General features: G+C 43.4%; 2 protein-coding genes across 2 annotated transcripts; one reads left to right on the top strand and one right to left on the bottom strand.

Moving 5' to 3' along the window:
- Window positions 1-421: 421 nt before the first annotated feature.
- Window positions 422-6,199, bottom strand: ZP2 (zona pellucida glycoprotein 2). Its single transcript, XM_009899747.2, has 18 exons — window positions 6,153-6,199; window positions 5,998-6,071; window positions 5,734-5,817; window positions 5,549-5,643; window positions 4,652-4,810; window positions 4,259-4,303; window positions 3,869-4,033; window positions 3,361-3,457; window positions 3,097-3,278; window positions 2,558-2,687; window positions 2,197-2,378; window positions 2,030-2,121; window positions 1,821-1,945; window positions 1,381-1,570; window positions 1,003-1,138; window positions 826-922; window positions 654-740; window positions 422-567 (listed from the first exon to the last, which is right to left on the bottom strand). The coding sequence occupies exons 1-18, from the start codon at window positions 6,197-6,199 to the stop codon at window positions 422-424; spliced, it is 2,133 nt and encodes a 710-aa protein (XP_009898049.2).
- Window positions 6,200-11,691: 5,492 nt separating this feature from the next.
- Window positions 11,692-16,447, top strand: ANKS4B (ankyrin repeat and sterile alpha motif domain containing 4B). The gene is made up of 2 exons (XM_009899278.2): window positions 11,692-11,855; window positions 15,373-16,447. The coding sequence occupies exons 1-2, from the start codon at window positions 11,692-11,694 to the stop codon at window positions 16,445-16,447; spliced, it is 1,239 nt and encodes a 412-aa protein (XP_009897580.2).
- Window positions 16,448-19,634: the final 3,187 nt, after the last annotated feature.

Raw genomic sequence — 19,634 nt, 5'->3', positions numbered from 1 at the left:
GAGAGCATCAAGCCTACTTATGAGCCTATTAGACCCCTTGTTTCAAATCATTCTTTTTCAAAGCACCCCATTATTCCAAGCTGACCACCAGTGCAACACAGTGTAACCTGGCAGAGTAAAAAGCATTAAAGATTCGAGAACCCCATGTTTCAACTAAGGAGGTGAAGAAACCACCCTGTATAGGAGGAAATCAGGGTCACTTGAGTCTTACCTAAAGAAGTTTGAGCTTCCATAAGCCTCAGTTCTCATCTCAGGTAGAGCCCTGACTAAAGACACCGAGAGCAGGGCCACTGCTCAGCAAGGTTGACACCCATCTTTGCCTGGTCTGCTTGCTTGAGTGCTATAGTGCAACTCCACACTACACAACTCATCCAGAAGACTTTTGCAGTCACACTTCCTCCAAGTTTATTCATATAAAACACTAACATACTATGTTCAGCATGGATGCTCTTCTCTTTAGACATGTAAGAAAAGCCAAAAATAGTAGCATTGTGGCCACCAGAGAGAGAATGCCAACAGCAGTCATCATAATGCCAGCCCATGCCCCCTTACTCGAGGGAGTGCTTCCTGCAAAGCAAGTAGAGAAATAATTTGTAGAGACAGCTCTTTGTTGGATCCAAGCAGCATGCAGTATCATTGCACTGGCTTAGTACCTTGGGTTCTAGACCATGCTTCTGGCACAAGGAGAACAGGACCCTGTAAGCTCACCACTGCAGAGTTCACACCTGGCATCCCACTCTCTACAACAACAATATAGCAACAGTGAAGCCCATAGTACAGTTGGTTATCTTGATCAGTACCACCCGACATCTGCTTAGACATTACCTCGTTTGCTTCTAGATGGTCTTGGGCATCTTGTCATACACAAAGGGGAGTCTGGGTGAAAGCGATCACAGATCAGAACACTGCAGTGGAAGTATACCTAGGACAGAGAATGAGAAGTCTGTTTATCTGGGGACAATAACTCCTATCTACTTCTCTAAGAAGGAGAACATCACCTACTAGGCCAGGTAGGGTTTTGCCACCAGAGACAAAGGCAAAAGTCTTCACTTCCAGCCTTTGGCGATAGTTAGCATAGCTGACACCATGCCCCACAGGATGAAACACAGTCTTATAGCTGTCCAGGTCATACTCACACCTGCCAATAGGTAAGACAAGTCAGAACAAGGTAGAGAAGGTTTGGGGATTTTATAAGCAGCAGGCTACAATTAGAAGGTAGAGGTGCTGCCATCTTCCCACAAGTCCCAGCAGACCAGGGCAGTGCTTGGTAGGCTGTGTCAAAATGAAGCCCTCACACTTGGGGCTGTTCTTAAGTAGTGTCAGGGAAGAATTAGTGAATCCTCCCCCAGCCACTGCCAGAAGTGCTTCCAGGGTACTCACCCATCAACAACAATATTCCACTGGGGAAGTGAGTTCGGGTCTTGTGAAGCTGTTGCCCAGCAATCATCTAACACCAGATGGAGGTTGGGATCATTGCGGTTCAGGACCTGCACTTCCAGGAAGATTGGCTGCCGAAGGTACCTTATAATTGGGTACTGGTCATCACGGTACGGCTGCCTGTATGAGCTCTCTGCAAGAACCAAGGCTTGTTAGAAGACTGTTCACAAGCACTCCTGAAAAAACTCTATTCTGGAAGTCAACAGCAGCTGGTCCACCAGCTGCAGTTTGTTCTAGAGTAACAGATTAAGGCACTTGCCTCAAGCAGCACACATGAGGAAGGAAGCACATGAGGCCATTAGAAACCCATGCATCAGAACAGTTCACACACACACTCCCCATCAAGTTCTAGTTGCTTCCCTAGAGCTCAGAGTCAGCTTTACCTGGGTAGCTTAGAAGAATTAAGGAGAGGGGACCTTGGTTCACTGAAGAAGCCAGAGAAGGAGAGTTATCTACCCTTATAGTGAGGGAGGCATCACCACCGCTGAAGGAGCACAGGACTGTTAGCCTGGAAGGAAGGAGCAGGTAATTCTGAAGTTAGTTTTTAGGATATCAAGGACTTAGTATTACTCAAACAGGCTCCCAGACACACCTGAGTTCACTGTTCCTGGAGATCACACGCAGTGGAAGGTCTGCCCCTAATGCTGTCACCTCATTCTCATAAACAATCTTCTCCCCATCAAACTGCAGAGAACAAACTCTATTAGTAAGGGCATTCCCAATGCATGAGGAATACAACAATCCTGGCTACACACTTACCCAGTACCTGGTCCCACATCCATTCAGTGGGACATGAAACCAAACCCTGTCATTCAAAGCAGATTTGAAGGCTGGGCGGCATGTAGGATCTCTGAGCTTAAGTGTATCCAAGTCTAGCAGTGGTGTAGTACTATCAGCAAGGATTTCAAAATCCATGTACCCATCCTGGGTGCATACAGCAGCTGCAATAGAGATTCACATAAGTTACACCAGTCAGTGGCAGCCCAGACTGACAAGAGCTGCTGTGTTTTAGCTAGTAATGCCCTTTCCTGGGAAAAAGTAATTCAGGAGCAAGCCGAGCTGAAAGATTACCCTCTGAGCAGCACACAGACCAAGTCCATTGCAGAAGGCAGTCACTCACCTACTGGTGCATGCTGGTCACAGGGGCACTCTGGGTGCATCACCATTGCCACAGTCTCCCCATGGAATTGAAAAGTCAGCTTCAGAGAGGACATGTAGGGCTGAAGTCCTGAGCAGCTCCCCCCATGCACCTGAAATACAAGATTTCCTCTCCTGAGATGCAGCTACAAGAGCTCATTTTACCACCAGCATGTTAAAGCTTCCCCCCCCACCCCACTAGCCCTGAGGCTATGGTGCTCCTCACCCTTCACTAGTTTTAGTTTGCATTGCTCCAGGCATCCTAACACCAATACACTCCAGGAGGAATGTTTTCATCTGTAGCTGTTCTGAGCAAGAGACTTCCTGAAACTCATCTTTGAGTGATGCCTGTCTATTATGGACTCAGTTTGCATTCAAAACACAACTGTCCTCATTTGGCCACAGGGCACACGGCTGACTTGGCAGGTGCTTAGTCAAGGTCAAAGTTACTGTGCTCTAGGCAAGTAAGCAACAAGGAGTTGTGATCATACTGACAGCTGTAGCTTGAGGATTGCAACTCACCCTGGACTTCAGGAGTCCCCTGCTAAAATGCAGCTTGACCTCTTTCTTTCCATCCAGAGTAATCCCATTTTCCTGGAGCTTGTCCATGGGGATGGTCCTATTCTCTACACCCACAGCCATAAGAGTGCCTGGGAAGGCTGGGATGACAACAGTCATGTGTGTTGCATTACAGACTGCTGGACCTGCAACAACAACTTTGTTAAATATAACACCAGTTCCCTCAGGGCAGAAACAAACCAAATTCTGACTTTCTCCATGCATTACCTGGTGCACAAAGCATTCTTGACTCCACAGTCAGTCCGCGTTCAGGAGGGCCATACATTAGCTTAAGTGCCACAGTGTAGAGGACCTTATCATTGTGCTGGCAAAGAAGATAAAGCTCTGTTAGAGTGTTCAGCCCAATTTATCATTACACCTACCCCACAGGGCCATATACTACATCTGGTTCAGGACTGCTGTTGTTCACCTGAACACCTTCTCAAAAAAGGATCTGCTCACAAGGCTGCCACAGTCAGATGTTCACAGGGCAAGCTATAGTAGATGCCCATCAGCTGTGCCATGAGGAGCACAATACTTCCTCATTTTATAGGGCTGAGTAGTTCAACATGTGCCATACAAAAAGCCAGAGAGCTCTGTAACCACCAGCTAGGCACAGCACTGCGTCAGCTCTGGCAATGACATGCAAGTGCTTTCCACAAGCTTACAGGAAAGTGATACCCAACCTCTGTTAACACAGCACTGTTTCCTCAGTGCCAGCTCTCTGCTTACCTACCTTGTAGGAGACAACTCCAGTGGCAGTGAAGGCCACCTGAAAGATCAGATTCTGATCATCAGATAGAAGGTTATAGCCTTGCTGCATGGCTTGCCCAAGGCTCAGCTGGTGTATTCTTGTTCCATCATCAACTGACAGAGTCCAGGTCATCAAAACTGCTGGAAGCTGCAAAGCAAGAGATCCTCAGGAAAGGAAAGCACAACCACACAGAAGCAGCAAGGCATTACATAGTTCTTCACTCTGCAGGGCTATAAACTCACAGGTTTTACATTCAAAAGCACACAAGTACTCCAGAGAGGGAGCTCCCCCAGCCTGGAAACACCAAGCTCAGCTTAGACCCAAAATGCAGACATTCCCCAACCCTCCATCTGCAAGACAGGAGGCACATACCGTATCCTCATCACTGAAGCTCAGAAGGAGTCTTGGGAAAGTAACCTGAAACACAGCACAAGGGTTAGCCTACAGGAGCAAACAGCCCTACAACATTCTAAGAATGATTTCTCCTACAATTGTCCAAAGCAGGCAGCAGACACCAGCATCCCAGTTTCCCCTTGCAATAGGGCTGGAGCATCATTATGTGCATCATTAATGACCATTTGCAAAACTAGCTCTCCAAGGAGCTAATGGCCATGCCAAGGTGGACATGCAGCCAACAGACCTCCCTGAAGCTGGCTGGAGCTTTCCCCAGCTTGCTGCAGATCACAGCTAAACAGTTCCAGGGGACAGCCATCCTATCTTGCAGTCGGTAAGCAGGATCTTCAGGACCCCCTTTCCTGTACTTACTGCCATGAAGTCTTTTGTACAGTTTGTTGTGCCAGCAAAGAAAGGAGCAGAGATTTCATCTGCATGATTGCTACTGCAGTGAGTGCTGTAGGTTATATTCTTCTCCTCTCCCATTGTGTCATTCACCATCAGCCTCAATCTGAGCCGGGACTGACCATCCTATAGACAGGAGATATCAATTGGAAGCAGCAGTACCCACCATAGCATAAAGGCAACTAAAAGCCATTGAGACTAAACTCAAACTTCAGCATTTTAGGTATTTGTACCCATGCAAGGACACCATGAATTATTGCTTTAAGTGTCCCATAGAAAAAGATGAGTTCTGTAGTACAGCATGGAGTCACGAGGTTCAGGTGAGGAACAGAAGATACTGAGAAGCACAGGAGTTAAAGACAACTAAGGACTACAACTAGTAGCACCAGAATCAGCTGTTCAAGAAACAAGTTAATCAACACCAAGAGATTTGTGGTGTTTCAAATGCCTAAGAGCAACAGATATCAGTAGAGCCTCTGCTTGATTAATTTGGGTTGGCCTCCCACTTACTGTAGAGCAGCTAACAACACATGCTATGAATAGGTGTTGAAGTTATCTACAGAGATGTGTAAAGAGAAAAATGCTCAAACTGCTGAACCTGGTTCATCTCTCTGCAAGATATCTTTTATGGCAGCTCAATCCCTTCACAGAAAAACATTTGCAGTTCCCTCTGAGGCTTTAGTTGCCATTTGAAAGACCAAGTGTTTGGGTAATTCTCAACTTCTGGCATGAGCTGGTCTTTTAGAAGTTTTGTAAGTTATCCCTATGGCAGGATAGGGACTAGAAACACTTAAATCCAGTCCCTGTCAGGAAAAATATCCTACACTCCATCACAGCAGCTTCCCAGAATGAAGACCTCTTTACCTCCAGGTTAGTACAGTTGGCAGACAGGACACTGAGCGAGAGCCTCTCATAATCCACAGTGTAGTCACAGGACATGATCTCCTCACCACTGCCATCTAGGGAGAACAGGGAAGGTGAGTCCTTCAGGCAGGCACCTGCTCTTGGATTATAGCAAAGGGCCAAGGCAAGGCAGTAGCAATACATACCAACAACACACACATGCCAGGAGTAGTTGCCAAGCTCCCTGGAAAACTCAACTTCTATGCCATCCCTATGACAGGTCACACTCTCTGCAGAGGGAAGACCACCATCAGCTCCACCATCACCCTCCTGGAAACATACCCTGCAAGCCCTCCAGCTAGCCAGCCCCACCTTAGAGCCCCCTTCCACACTATGGTAGGGGGGAAGCAACTCCAAGCAAACCCAAAATCAATATCCACACAACTACCAGCCCAAAGAAGCCTCATTACCCAAGAGATCCTGATCCTCCAGGCCTTCAGCACAAGAGACTAAGGGCAGCAAAAAGACAAATAAGAGCAGCAACCTGCAAGCAAAAGAGGACAAAATGAGAAAGCAGTAAAGAAAAGACACAACCCCCCCCCAGCCCACCCCAAACTCCACTCACCACATCCTTGAGGTGCTCAGGCACTGCTGCTCTACAAACAGACCCATCTCTCACTGCTACCACAAGCTTACTCCCTGGCTGCCCAAGGAGGATTATATAGGACCTGCTCCAGGCTCCACACAGGTGCAGCCTCTCTGCTGCCCTGGGAACAGAAAGCTTGCACCTGCCTCTTGTTGTGATGTCCTCTCCTTGCTGTGGAGAGGAGGGCTCACAGGAGATCCTAAGTGGGTGTTAAAGAGTTTGGTGTTGTTCCCCTGTATGGTAAATCTGCAATGCTGTTATAGACCTCATTAAGAGAAAAACATAAAACATAAGTGACATGTTAAGGAAAAGAAGTCCTAGCTCAGACTTCTAGACTGGAAGGTCTCTGGAGGCTTCAGTTGGGCTATCATTGTTCAAAGGCCTGAGGAAAAGGGCTGGAAAGAAAAAAAAACTATCTCAGATTTATATTATCTGTCAGCTTCCCCAATGCTTTTGATTTCAGACTTGTAAAAAACCACAAAGACTCTAGTTTTCAAAAGTGAATTCTTAAGATGTGAGGGGAGAAAAAGATAGATCATAGGAATAAAGGAAATTAATAGTAGTTTGGGAACAGGATGTTAAATTTGGCTTCAGGGAATAGCAAATTTTTTATTCATGTGCCATGTAGTCATGAAAAATACATAATTTAGATTTCATTTCACATGTATAGATCTGTGCCTGGAGCAGATTTTAGAGTTTCCCAGTCCAACTAACAGTAGCTTCAATTCTCTTAAAGACTTAGAATTTTAAGGAAGAGTTTGTCTGTCAAGTCCTGGTGGGTACCAAAGTGTTGGAAATGTGCATGGCACAATGCATGAGAGGGAGGCAGGTAGCTGCAACCATGTGTTAGCAGCTCCCTTGTATCAGTTCTCGAGGATGTAGGTTTGTAGGATGTAATTCGTCAGGATGTGCTAAAATAATTAATTGCTGCTTCACTCACCGTATCTCAAGGTACAGCTAACGCTGCAGAGAAAGTGTGGCCATCCCCCTGTGTGAGCTGTTGAACCTGTAACAATAACTATGGCCTAAGCTAGAGGTAAACAGAAAATTCATGCCCCCAAACACAAAACTGTCTCAATGGCTTGCATTTTTTTCCTCTGATGCAAAACCCTGCAAAGTCTCCTTTTCCAGTTACTTTGTTTCATTTTGTTTTGTTCTGTTTTCATTTTGGTTTCTTTTGTTGTTGTTGTTTTTTCCCCCCCTCCCCTTCTTTTCCTGTTTGATTTTGTATCTTTTGGAGAAAAGGTGTTGCCCTGGACCAGTGCTGAACAGCCATGAGCATCGTGGTGCTGCATACCACCTCCAGAGAGCGCAGACCACCTCAACATAGATTTCCTGTGGGCTTTGGCTCTGACTTGGTCCCTCACACAATGGCAGCAGAACGGCATTTGAGAGACCAATGAGGTCAACATGGGTTTCCTTGGGACTGTTTGTAGTACTGATGATGATATCATGGGAAAAATTGAAAAAAAAAAAAAAAAGAGAAAAAAAAGAAAAACGAAGCCAAGGAAAGGCTTTAGCAGTGCGAGGAGCCTGAGTGCCAGCTCAGGACTACTTTTGAGCACTTTCAGCAAAAACACTTACTGCAAATGCTGCTATGGTTAAAAAAGGTAATATCACTTCTTCTAGCCCTCCAGAAACCCTCCAGTCTGCTTTGGTGTACCTAGTATGGCTGAGTATCAAGCAGGTGAGGAGACAGGGCTTTGGTAGAGCTGGCTTTATTGCCTTCCAGCGTTCAGTATCTTTCCCTACTGATGAGGACCTGGCTCCTGAAACGTTGTGTGCAGGCAGACTGCCAGGGCTGCCCTTGCATCCCCAATTCCAGACTCCAGCGAGGATCCACATGAGCAATGATCACATCAGGAAGTGTCTCAGGCAGCACTGACCTGGGTCACACTCAACCTCTGTGGGAACAGAACTGCCTAAGGGGCCATCCAGCAGCAATGTCCCCAGGCACTGCAGTTTTGCTTCCCCAAGAGGTGAAGAAATAAGGTTTTATTTTTGTTTAAATGTTGTCGTCATCTCTGAATTGTGAAGCCGCACAATTAGTGTGACTAATTCCATTCTCTAAGCCCATTAGTTCCAAGGATCTCATTAGGCAAGCAGAGGCTTATTTGTCTCCCCTAGTATGGCCTTTACCATACCACCTTTGGTGCTTAGAAAAGCTGCAATGAGGAAATGTTGTGCTGAATAATACCTCACCCAAAAGAGATGGCACAGCATTATCACTGTTCACACTGGGCTTTGAGTTATCTAGAGCAATGTAATGAATGTTTTTTTAACCTAATTAGTGTGTTTATCTGGTAATATTTTATTTAAGATAGTCTTCAAAAAGAAGGGGGAAAAAGTAATAATCATAGACACAGCAAAACCCAATAACAAATCAAAGCTGCTTGTTAAGTAATTCATTAGCTTACAACACCATGTACCACTACAACAGGGTTTCTCCTGAGCCTGGTAAAACATTTCAATTGGAAGCGGAGTGGTTTGGGAGTTCTTTTCATGCCCAAAAAAGAAAAGGTTCATTTTATCTCCTCGGGGAGTGCAGAAAGTTCTAAATTTTGAGCTTTATTCTCAAAAGAAAAAAAAAAATTCTCCATTCAGTATGAGAAATTTAGCTAATCTGGTGTTCAACTGTCACATTTTAAGTTGAGGGGTTTGGATGAGACAAAGATGAACAAACACCAGGAGTTTCGAAACAGATGGAGATTTTGTTTGGTCTTTTCAATTTCCTTTTTTGTGATGCCTACTTTTGTGGCATAAAAACAACAACAACAACAACAACAAAAGCTTGCAGATTGCTGGAGCTTCTCTCCAACTGCTGTGGGTTTTGCCTGCTCATTAAAACATGGAACAATAGCTTCCCATTTAGCATCATACAAAGTAACTCTCTTTTTAAATCAGTATTTTCTATGTTAGATGGTAAAAATCACTCTGAGAGCCACACTTTGTGTACTGAATTAACAGGAAAGCAAATGAATGTACTTCTGCAGTAGAAATCAACAATCTTGAAAATAAAAAGGGTCTCTTTTGCCACCAACTCACTTTCACAGGTGTAGCCAACAACATGAAATGTCAAAGTACAAGAAAATGCCCTCGCCTCTCTTGTTCCAGGAATTGGTAGTATGTGTATTACACGTCCTGGTGAGCATTTTTCACTCCTGAGAATAAAAAAGTTTCCATTACCCAGTAAAGGAAATGAAATTTAATGGCATTAAGACATAACTAATTCAAAATCTGGGCATTTGGGGGGAAAAAAAAAATCACAGAAAGAGTGGTCAGACATTGGAATGGGCTGCCAAGGAAGGTGGTTGAGTCACCATCCTTGGATGGGTTTAAAGGTCGTTTAGATGTGGTGTTTGGGGATATGGTTTAGGGGTGAACTTTGCAGAACAGGGTCAATGGTTGGATGGTCCCAGGGGTCTTTTCCAACCTGAATGGTTCTATGACTCTGTGATATATATAAAACCTGATTTTGTTCTGCAACAGCTAGTTTGCTCTAATAGCTGTGAATTTAACCTGGTGCTGAGCCTGTTTACATAGAAACTGGAATAAATAACAGCATTTTTTTATTAGAAAAGTATTAATGGTGGTGCAGGGAACTTACAGAAGGGCTGAGGGTAAAACTGCTTTCTAAAGCAGGGATGGAGGTTGGCCTGGGTGAGGCACAGCTTTCCTCACTGCCCTGAGATGGCAGGATACCACTGGGGATGGCTGTGTCTTTGGATGGCATGAAGCAAACCCAGGGCTTTGGTTTGGCTTATTCAAAGATTCAAACCTGTCACAGGACCTGACTGACTCTCCATGCCCTCATGGAACAAAAATGTTGGTACAAGTTTCTTCCTGAAGAGCTCTTCAATCCCTGTCTGAGAAAATAATTAAGAGAGAAAGCCCATTTGGAGAGGTCTCTGGTGTATTACATAGGTGGCATTATGGGAAGTAAATGAGGTGCCACTCCAGTCAGTAATTGCACCAGCTCTGAGCCATGAGCTGGTTTTCAATTGCTGCTGCTTCTGTAACAGCAGCACAATACAAAACCAAACCACCCTGCTAATTGCTGAGGGTAGATTCTCTAAGATACAGGTTAATTCAGTTAGTCATAGAAAACAGCTTGACAAAAAAGCAATATTTACCTGTCAGCTGCTGTGAACATGACCAGAATAACTGAGAGCCTGGAGCATGTTCTTGAACAGCAGGTAGTCTCTTCCTGATTTCTTCTCAATTACTGTTTTAAAACTGCCCTATTCCATGGTTTTCTCTTAGTAATCCTTTTGAACATAAATATTAGAATTACAGTCTAGTTCTAAAGGCTTCTACTTGTAAAGGTAGCTCTTAATGTCACTGAAAACAGGGGAAACAGTTTCTAAAGCAACAAGTGGTTATGTGAGATGGGCACTGGAGCAGACTGCTCCCAGGCAAAGACCACAGTGCCAGTGGGGGAGAGGGTGCAAGCCCATCACATTTCCATTTCTTGAATGCCCTGTGCCATCCTGAGGAAATCCTGCACCTTTTCTTCTGCCTCTAAACCAGAGATTACAATGCTTGTTAGATGAAGGTGTGTTTGCCAAGTGCCTAAGATCCCCTGAAGAATTGTCAATTTCAGTTAAAAGCATCAGACACTAGGCTGTGCTCTTGCATGCTGTGACTTGTATATTGTCTGTCAGTTTTACAAAATGCTAGTCCTGACAAGTCTGTTTCCATCCACAAACCAATCTGTGTACATGAAATGGCTTCATAAGTGTCTGGTCTGGTGTGGGAGAGGCTTGTTATCAAGAGCAGCAACCCAGTAAAGAACAGGTTACAAAGGACTAAGGTTTAGGCTGGACATAAGGAGGAAGTTCTTCACAAGGAGAGTGCTAAAATACTGAAGCAGGCTGCCCAGGGATGTGGTTGAGGTTCTGTCCCTGGAGACATTCAAGACCAGACTTGATGTGGCCTTGGGCAGCCTGATCTAGTTGGAGGTGTCCCTGCTGACTGCAGGCTGTAGGACAAGGTGACCTTTGAGGGTCCCTACAACCCAATATAATCTGTGAACCTTTGTGACTTCACCAGTAAAGGTAAGTGCTTATGCCACATTCCTGCCAAAGTTCAGAGATACTTCAGTACTTAGTGTGAAACATGCATGTACTGACATTCATGGCCTTTGAAGGCTTTTTGGTGGTTTGGATGGGGGTTTTTTTGGAAGATTGAGGTACTTTTGAATTTTCCCCATAACAGTTAAACAAAGACACAGAGAGGATGAATGAATACCCTCTGCCTTTAAGTAGTTAAATAAGCAACAAATGTGAAACAGAAGAGCCAGCTTCCAGAAAATGAAAGCATTCCCCACACCACTGCCTTATTACCTATGCAGAGCCCCAGACAAGTTGCTTGCCAGGATGAACTTTGCCTCCTCATTTCCATCCTCACAGGGATGCCTTAAGCTGTAATCATTAATGAACTATCCCTGTAATGGAAGTGTGACTGTACAGTCTGGTTATCATTCAGAGCTGCCTGGGGAAACCAGAAGTTACTGAAAATGTCAAGCAGATACCACAAAGCAGCAGCTGATGGCAATTTGGACCTACTGAATGAAGCCACTAGGAAAGATCTCAATACTTCAGATGAAGATGGAATGACACCCACCCTTCTGGCAGCATACCACGGGTATCTAGAAGCTCTGGAAGTCATATGCGGAAGAGGGTAAGTCAATCAGCCTCCATTGCTTAAAGGTTGTGACTCAAAACTAACCAGTGCTTCGTGTTTGTAATGCCCCAACAACCTCAGACCCAGGAGGCTGAAAATCCCAGCCATTTCTTTCAATGCATTGCCAAGAACAATTTCTCTTAATCTGCAGTGGTTTAGAATCAGAAGCTACAAGCAGGTCTGTGTGTGAGGTCAGTGAAGCCACATCAGCAGAACCATCCTGTGTATCGAGCCTGAGGGGAGCAGTTAGTAGGAGCAGGGCCCTGGGATCTTGCCTTGCTGTAGTGGACAATTTGACCAATGAACCTTGATGATAATTTGTCTTTGAAACAGGCTCTATCTCTATAAAGAAACACATAGTTTGAAACATTTTCAGTGAAAAATCTCTCCCATTTGCTTCCAAAGTGCAGTCAGTAGACACTTGTGAAGATTTAATGCTTTCCAGAGGTAAGTCACCACTAATAGGTTTGAAACAGCAACCTCCAGCAATGGTATTTCTCTGGTTTTTACAGTATTAGCAGCTACCATCATGCTAAAAATGACAATAGTGTTTCAGAAGCTGTGGTAAGATGCTTGTAAATCAGGGAGGGAAAAATGATGCCCCAGAAAAAGGTTTCTACAGGTGTATTTTCTGTTAAGGATGTTTTTGTTTGGTGTCATTTAAATGTACTACATGCTTAAAATGCATTATTGAAATGATAATTACCTCCCCACCCTCCACACTTTCTTGCTTGGAGCCACCTTTTAATCAGTGATTCTGTAATGAGATATAATAAAAGAAATTCCGAGTGGAGATGAAGATTAAGTTGACCTGTATTTTCAGACATAATAGCTTAAAGAAGAGTGGAGGGGGAAGCTGAATAACTCTTTGCATGTATCTGAGTGTTCTTTCATTAAAAAAATAAGGAAAGAAAGAAAGAGAGAAAGAGGGAAAGAGAGAAAGAAAGATGGAAAGAGAGAAAGAGAGAGAGAAAGAAAGAAGGAAAGAAGGAAAGAAAGAAAAAGAAAGAAAGAAAGAAAGAGAAAGAGAGAGAAAGAGAAAGAAAGAAGGAAAGAAAGAAAAAGAAAGAAAGAGAGAAAGAAGAAAGAAAGAAAGAAAGAAAGAAAGAAAAAAGAAAAGAAAAGGGAAAAAGCAAAAAGAAAGAAAAAGAAAAGAAAAGAGAATTGAAAATATGGAATGAAAATAGGTTTTTCTTAGCTTTGCTCATTGAGCTTAGGTGTGGCTTTAATAAAACAATAAAAAAGACCTTTGGACTGCACAGTTATTGCTGTGTCCTCAGGAGAAGCAAAAATAGATTGGCAGTTTTTCAACTTGTGTAATTAAGACAGATTCAAGGAAATATCTGGAGCCAATACAGGTTTGCCCCTGAACACCTAGAAGACAGAACAACTAGCTAAGGAACAAATAACCAAATTCTTCTTGTTCCAAAATTTGATTGAAAACTAGGTATTCTGCCGTGGAAGCTGCTAGAAGTCACAGCAAATGACACCAAAATCAGAATTACTATGTATTTGTTATTTAATGTATTTCTAACTCTTTTTCTTGGTAGAGGATAGCTTTGGGACAGGATTGCCCTCAAGTCTTCAAACAGATGCATTCACCTCTCTTTTAGTCTGAGATTTCTTAACATGATCAGCAAGCTGTGGCTGTCAGAGATATGGCTCCAGCCTCACTGCTTTCCTTGGGAGAAGCTGAGTTTTGGAAGACATTCAATCTCTTCTGCAGTTAGTTAATGTTTTCCTGTGAGAAAGCATTTTAACAAATTCATCCTTTCCTTGAAGAGACTTCCTGACAAAGGCACTGAAAGACTGGATGGTTTTCTTTAGAGTGGTTGCAGATTTTAGGACTTTAGGAAGCTTGCAACACATTCAGTCCTTGGAAAATAAAGCAGTACTAACAATAAGTCCCTTTCAGCTTGAAAGAGATTATCTTCCTAGGCATTAAGAGATGTTTTCTCTGCCTGCTTTGCAGGTACATGAATAAAGGTGACACCCAGTAGTAGATCTTTTCTCTGTGTGTGAGCATCTTTCTTGGGAAAGCAGGGAAAAGAGGAATAGGAGAACCCAAAGTAGATGTCAAACCTTATACAAAGTCCCACTGAGCTGGGAACAGAAACTCTAGTTTGTCAATTGTTTGAGACTCAAAGGCTGGCAGGCTCCAGGGGGGGAAAGAGACTACAAACAGCTGTAAAGGGACCTGCAGGAGGAGGCATGACCCAGCCCTTCCAAGGCTCAGGATAATGCAGCCCGTTTGCTAATGTCAGAATTAAAGTATCTGGTGCAGTCAGCCACAGTCAGGCAGCTCCCCAGGGCAAAGCCACAAAAGCAGAAATATGTGCACATGGTTTCCTTATGAGTAAGTGGAGAAACTTTGATCCTCAGCTGCTACCTCCTCATAGAAATGCCTGCGCTTTCTCAGCCTGGCATGCTCAGGCTTCTATTGTTTCTCAGTGTAAGCAGCTCTGTGTCTCAGCTCCACAGGGACCCCCAAACTCTCTCTTGCTTGTGACATTTCAGGCTGAAGGATATTTTCAGATTTGGGCTTCAAGAAATTTGTTAGTACTTTTCTTCAGAGATACTCAAAACCAGAGATGAAGGCCTGAAGGAGATTTTGTGATAGAACCATTTTGTTCATGGTACAGCTGTCATGGAACAAATCTCCAAGACACTGAAATGTTTAAACTTCCAAGAGCAGAAATTCTTGTAAATTTGGTCCTTGGCTCTGAAGGGTTTGGGCTGCTGTGGCTGCCTTGGTTATTGGTCACAAGACAATTTCAAGCTCTGTTCTGGACATTGCTAATGCTGATTCTACCCAATATATACATAGCAAAAGATTCAAGCCAATTCTTGTCTGCAGGCAGCAGTTCAATGTGAAGACAGTGCAAGAGTTAAAAAGAAAGCAATACTTTTCACTGGCTGTAAATTCAGTTGAAAAGATGTGGTGTTTTATTTTGATTCTGCTTTTCAAATCCCATGAGCAAAAGCAGCTTAAGGAGAACAAAAGAGCTGAAGAAAACAGCAGAGTCTATCTGAGCTTACTCCAATAGCAATGGAGGCAAATGTGTAATCAGGGCTGTACTCCTAATCTTTTACCTATTACTTACCAAAAAGTTACTGCATGGGCTCAGTGAATATCTATTCCTGTGAAGAAAATTCCTAATATTACCCTTGCATTTGACATGCAAAAAAGGAAGAGACCCAAAAAGCCTTTAAAATATTCCATGTGAAAGGTGTTGAACAGTTCTGCCATTAACTCTAGCTGCACTGCAGTCACAGTCAGCCTCAATGGGCTTGCTTCATTCACACAGGCAGGAGTTAGAGGTTATGCCACACATAGAGCCAGACTCAGTGCTGGTGTAGGTGCAGCACCGGTCTAGAGGATGGAGCTCAGCTGGCTCATTTTCGTCCAGCTGTGCTCCTCATAGCAAAGCTGGCCTGAAAGTTTAGTATCTGTTCAACCTGCAGTGCTATGCTTAGGTACACCCAGTTCACTGTATGCTATTTTCCTTCCCAGAGGTGATCCAGACAAATGTGACATCTGGGGGAACACACCTCTCCACCATGCTGCTTGCAATGGTCACATCCACTGTGTTTCTTTTTTGATCCACTTTGGTGCCAATATATTTGCTCTGGACAATGACCTCCGCACTCCCCTGGAGGCAGCTGCCAGCAGAGATCGCCATGAGTGTGTCAGAATCCTGGACCAAGCTGCCACCGAGCAGAACATGATGAACCCAAAGAGGGTCTCCAAACTCAAAGCTCAGGCTCAGAGGAATGCAGAGAAACAGATCAAGGAATGTGAGAAGCGACAAGAGAAACACCAGCATGAAATGAACCGGAATTATATAAAAGAAAAGGTTGGCACAGTAAACTCTTCCAAAGGGACGCACTCCAGAGTCAAGCTGCCTAGTCTCTTTGCTTCAACTACAACAAACACTTTCTCCAAAAACCTGAAAGACACCTTCAAACTGAAGGGTAAAAAGGCAGCTGACAGCACAAGAAGCCAGGGAACACAAAGCAATGACCTAAAGGATAATGCAAGTAGAAGAACTGTGATGCATCTGTTCGATGAGAAAGAGGAGGATGAATTACTGAATGAGCTCGGAGAGAAAAACTTCTCCGACAATGACAGTCAGCTCTCCATTTTTAAGCGGCCAGGTCTCGGGAAAATTGTATTTGGAAGGAATTTGGCTGCAGATGTAAACCCTGAAACTCTGCCTTCTGAGAAAGAAGGTACAAGCTTTAAGATGTCCGGTGAGCTCTTTCAGTTTGAAAATGATGAGAACGGCAAGGAAGATGATGCTGAAAACGGTGCCGATATCCCTTGGCATGAGGAAGAAGTCATTTGGGAGGAAGAGGAAGTAGAGAACACGCCCCTTGAGGTGTTTCTGGCATCACAAATGCTGGATGAGTTTCTTCCAGTCTTTATGAGGGAAAAAATTGATTTAGATGCCCTAATGCTATGTTCTGATGAAGATCTACAGAGTATTCAGATAGAGCTTGGGCCGAGAAAGAAAGTCCTGAACGCTGTGAATAAAAGAAAACAAGCACTTGAGAATCCTGGAAAGACTGTAGATACTTCCTTATAAATTAACATGCTTGTTGCTGTAACCTGCACACTGATTCATTCTTTTCCTCTTTGCAAAGAGCATGCAGTTTTTTCTGTATCTCTGCTAAAGCAAAAGACAGAGAGGTTACCAATTGCTTGAGAAAGTACAGCAAGGACAAAGCCTTTTCTCTCTGGATAGATGGCTGTTGTGTGTAGGATATTAATTCAAGCATGTTCTGACAAACACAACAAATGTGAAGGTAAACCCCCAAAATCTATAGATTTCAACCTTTTTCTCCCTAAAGTGTTTTTGGGGATTGGATTTCTTCTTGTTGGAGCAACTTAAAACACTAGTGAAGGCCAGCCATGATACATTCCTTATCAAAGCCCTTCACTTCTCCAAAACCACAATGCAAAGAGCACTCCCAAAGCTTCAGAGCTTTGAGATTTCTCCATTCATTTCTATTAGATGGTTACAAACCACCCTCCCTGGTACTAGTATGTTAGAAATAGCACCTGAATCTTGATTTCTGCTATGATTTATTGACTTGAACAACCTCTCAATTCATGTAAATAAGACTAATTTACAGCCAGTTGCATGTTCATGTCAGCAAAGTGTTTTGCTGCTCTATTGATGTGAATTTAAAAATATATGAATTACCTTTCCAGGAGATGCTTGGTGTGAGTTGTGTTTTCTTTTCCCACTAGACTGGACCCGGTTGCCAGACCCCATCATGTCTTAAATGGCATCAAGACAGCTTTTTGTAGTTATTAAGAGCTGCAAAGTTCTGTTTTGGTATATCCTCAGCTCAGTTCCTTACAGGGTGCATTTATGAAGTCTCAGAAACTGGGACTCTTTCACCCAGCATTTTCTGCTGGTTGTTGTCAGCCTCATCCTGAAAACTGCATGTAACACACACAGGGCTCATGATAAGAGAAGGAAAATGAGACAGCTTCTGTGGAAGCTCCACTGCTTTGCAGTCTAGCTGGAGGCATTCACAGCAGGGCCCCTCTCATCTCTCTCAGGGCTATTCCCTTGAGAAGACTGCTACCCAGTGAGTGTTCAGCACTTCTGGGGAGTTTTGTGAATCTAACAAGGTGTTTGTAGCAGTCTTGCTCAGATCCCAGAGGCACAATTATTAGCAGGACTTTTATCTTCAGCTCTCTTTTTATAGCTTTCCACCAGCCCGCTATGATTTTTTCCTTAGGGGTATACTGCCTTTGTGGACACTAATCCTAGTTCATAATCTATTTTGTCTTGCTTCCTTCTTCTTACTTTCATTTGTGTAATTCCTTTTCTTGGCTGGACTTTATACTGCATTCTTTCCTCCTTGGACTCCTGTACTTCAGCAGATTGATATTTTCTTCTGTTAAGCAGTTTCATCAGACTCCTGTTCTGTACAACCTCATATAACCGCTGTGCTTTGCACACTAATTAAACCAGACAGCCTCCCCCACACTCTGCAGGGTTGTGTTCATCAGAAACTCACAAACATTTAACAAAGCAAGGAGGAGATGATGAATCTCATGTATTTGAAGGCATGTGCTGGGTGGATTTTGAAGGGTCAAACCTATCAGTCACATAACTGATATATTTGTTGTTTCTTTACCTGCTTGTGACCTGTCCCTAACACACCCTCAGAACATCAGTGAGTGGTGGCAACTCCTTGAGAACCCCTCCATTAAGTGCTATTACCACAGAACAGCTTCAGCAGTTCTGCAGTAGGTCCCAAGCACCTCTAAATTGCACCAAAAATCTGCCTCTTTGCATATCCACTTGTAAACGTGCCTGGCTGCTGCAACCAGAGCCATCCAGAGACAGTGGCAGAGACTCTGCACATAAATTGATTACTTGGTTGTCACAAGTACCCAGTGTGTTTTGTTGTGGCCTTTGGTCTCTACAGCAACTCTATGGAGCTAGCAGATACAACACAAGACCTATGGGAAGGAACTGCATCTAGAGACTGAATAAGAAGCCCCAGAACACCCCCACACTCCATGACACTTCTTAAGCAACTGCATCAACTCCAATAGACACATATTCTTTAAGTGCCAGTAGTGTTAGCCCTTGTCTTGCAGGGTGGTCCTAGAAATTGGCCTCTGATGTAAAGGAGCCAAGTAGAACAATTGCAGAGGGAAAAAAAGGCCACTCACAGCTCAGCTTTTTCCACTTCTGTGCTTTGCTGTTTTCCAATTTTTTTTCCCCACCAACTTTTGTTTAATTTATAAACTTGAAGTAAATTAGTGAGCGTGGCATAGTTCTGTTGGAGACACTTTATGCATCCCATGTGCCATCTTAGAGCCCAATTCAAACCTAAATTATAAACCCATGGGATCAGACATGATCACGGCCCTCCTCTCTTAAGAATTTCATACTCTGCACTGGACAGACATCCAAAAGGAGGGAACAGGCAGTAAGGGATGACAGCAAAACTGACTACCACAGTGGAGCAAAGCAAAGTCAATTTATTTTCCTCTCTCTATTCAGTGCTCATATTTACTGAGAGTAGTCACTGCAATAATTGAACAAAAAAAACCCAAACCACCACCCAACACCAGTAATGCACAACAAAAGACAGAAAACCAGTGGTATCTATTTAATTTTAACATAAGTGCAAGTTACACAATTTCTTGATACTGATTTGCAAGATAAGGAAACATGGAAGTGAATGCAATTATTTTCTCTCAGAAAAAGTCTAAAGACAGTATCCAAGCAACTCCCATTTTAATTGAATCAAATCCTCTTCATGAATTGAGAGGCACAACATTGAAGCCAGGCTGCCAGAATCTCCTTTTGCAAATGAAAGCCAAGAACACTGGGTTTTCAGAACCAGGCTTTTGGACCAGCTCCATCTACTTTTGAAGCACATCCACTGTAGAAGAGTCCATGTGTGTAGCTGTTGTCTTCTTCCCAGACACTGACTCACTTCAAATTACAAACCCTGTTTTGTACAGGCACAGAACTAGGATAATATTGCCCTAAGTGCAAGTTTCTATAGTTCTTGAATTACAGAACATCAAGGGCTGTCACATTTGTATTAAGTTAATGGAATTCTCCATGGCTAAACTATCAGGCTAAGCCAACACTTACATATCTGAACACTTCAGAAATCAAAAAGAAGGAAAAAAAACATGTAATAATAGAAGGGTAATTTGTTACCATTAAAAACATACTAAAGCCTATAGAGAAACATCTGTTCTTGTTTCTGCTGATATAAACAAGACTT

Source organism: Dryobates pubescens, chromosome 4 (genome assembly GCF_014839835.1).
Source record: "Dryobates pubescens isolate bDryPub1 chromosome 4, bDryPub1.pri, whole genome shotgun sequence".
Classification (NCBI taxonomy): Eukaryota; Metazoa; Chordata; class Aves; order Piciformes; family Picidae; genus Dryobates; species Dryobates pubescens.
The sequence above is the reverse complement of the archived record's forward strand: the minus strand, read 5'-3'. Positions and strand labels throughout refer to the sequence as shown.

Excerpts from the sequence above, each read along its gene's own strand:
- ZP2 (XM_009899747.2), bottom strand. The coding sequence starts at position 6,199 with ATGGGTCTGTTTGTAGAGCAGCAGTGCCTGAGCACCTCAAGGATGTG. Across the intron at positions 3,279-3,360 it reads AAGAATGCTTTGTGCACCAG|GTCCAGCAGTCTGTAATGCA; the intron begins GTAATGCATGGA and ends TTGTTGTTGCAG. Across the intron at positions 1,571-1,820 it reads AATTCTTCTAAGCTACCCAG|AGAGCTCATACAGGCAGCCG; the intron begins GTAAAGCTGACT and ends TGGTTCTTGCAG.
- ANKS4B (XM_009899278.2), top strand. The coding sequence starts at position 11,692 with ATGTCAAGCAGATACCACAAAGCAGCAGCTGATGGCAATTTGGACCTA. Across the intron at positions 11,856-15,372 it reads GAAGTCATATGCGGAAGAGG|AGGTGATCCAGACAAATGTG; the intron begins GTAAGTCAATCA and ends TTTCCTTCCCAG.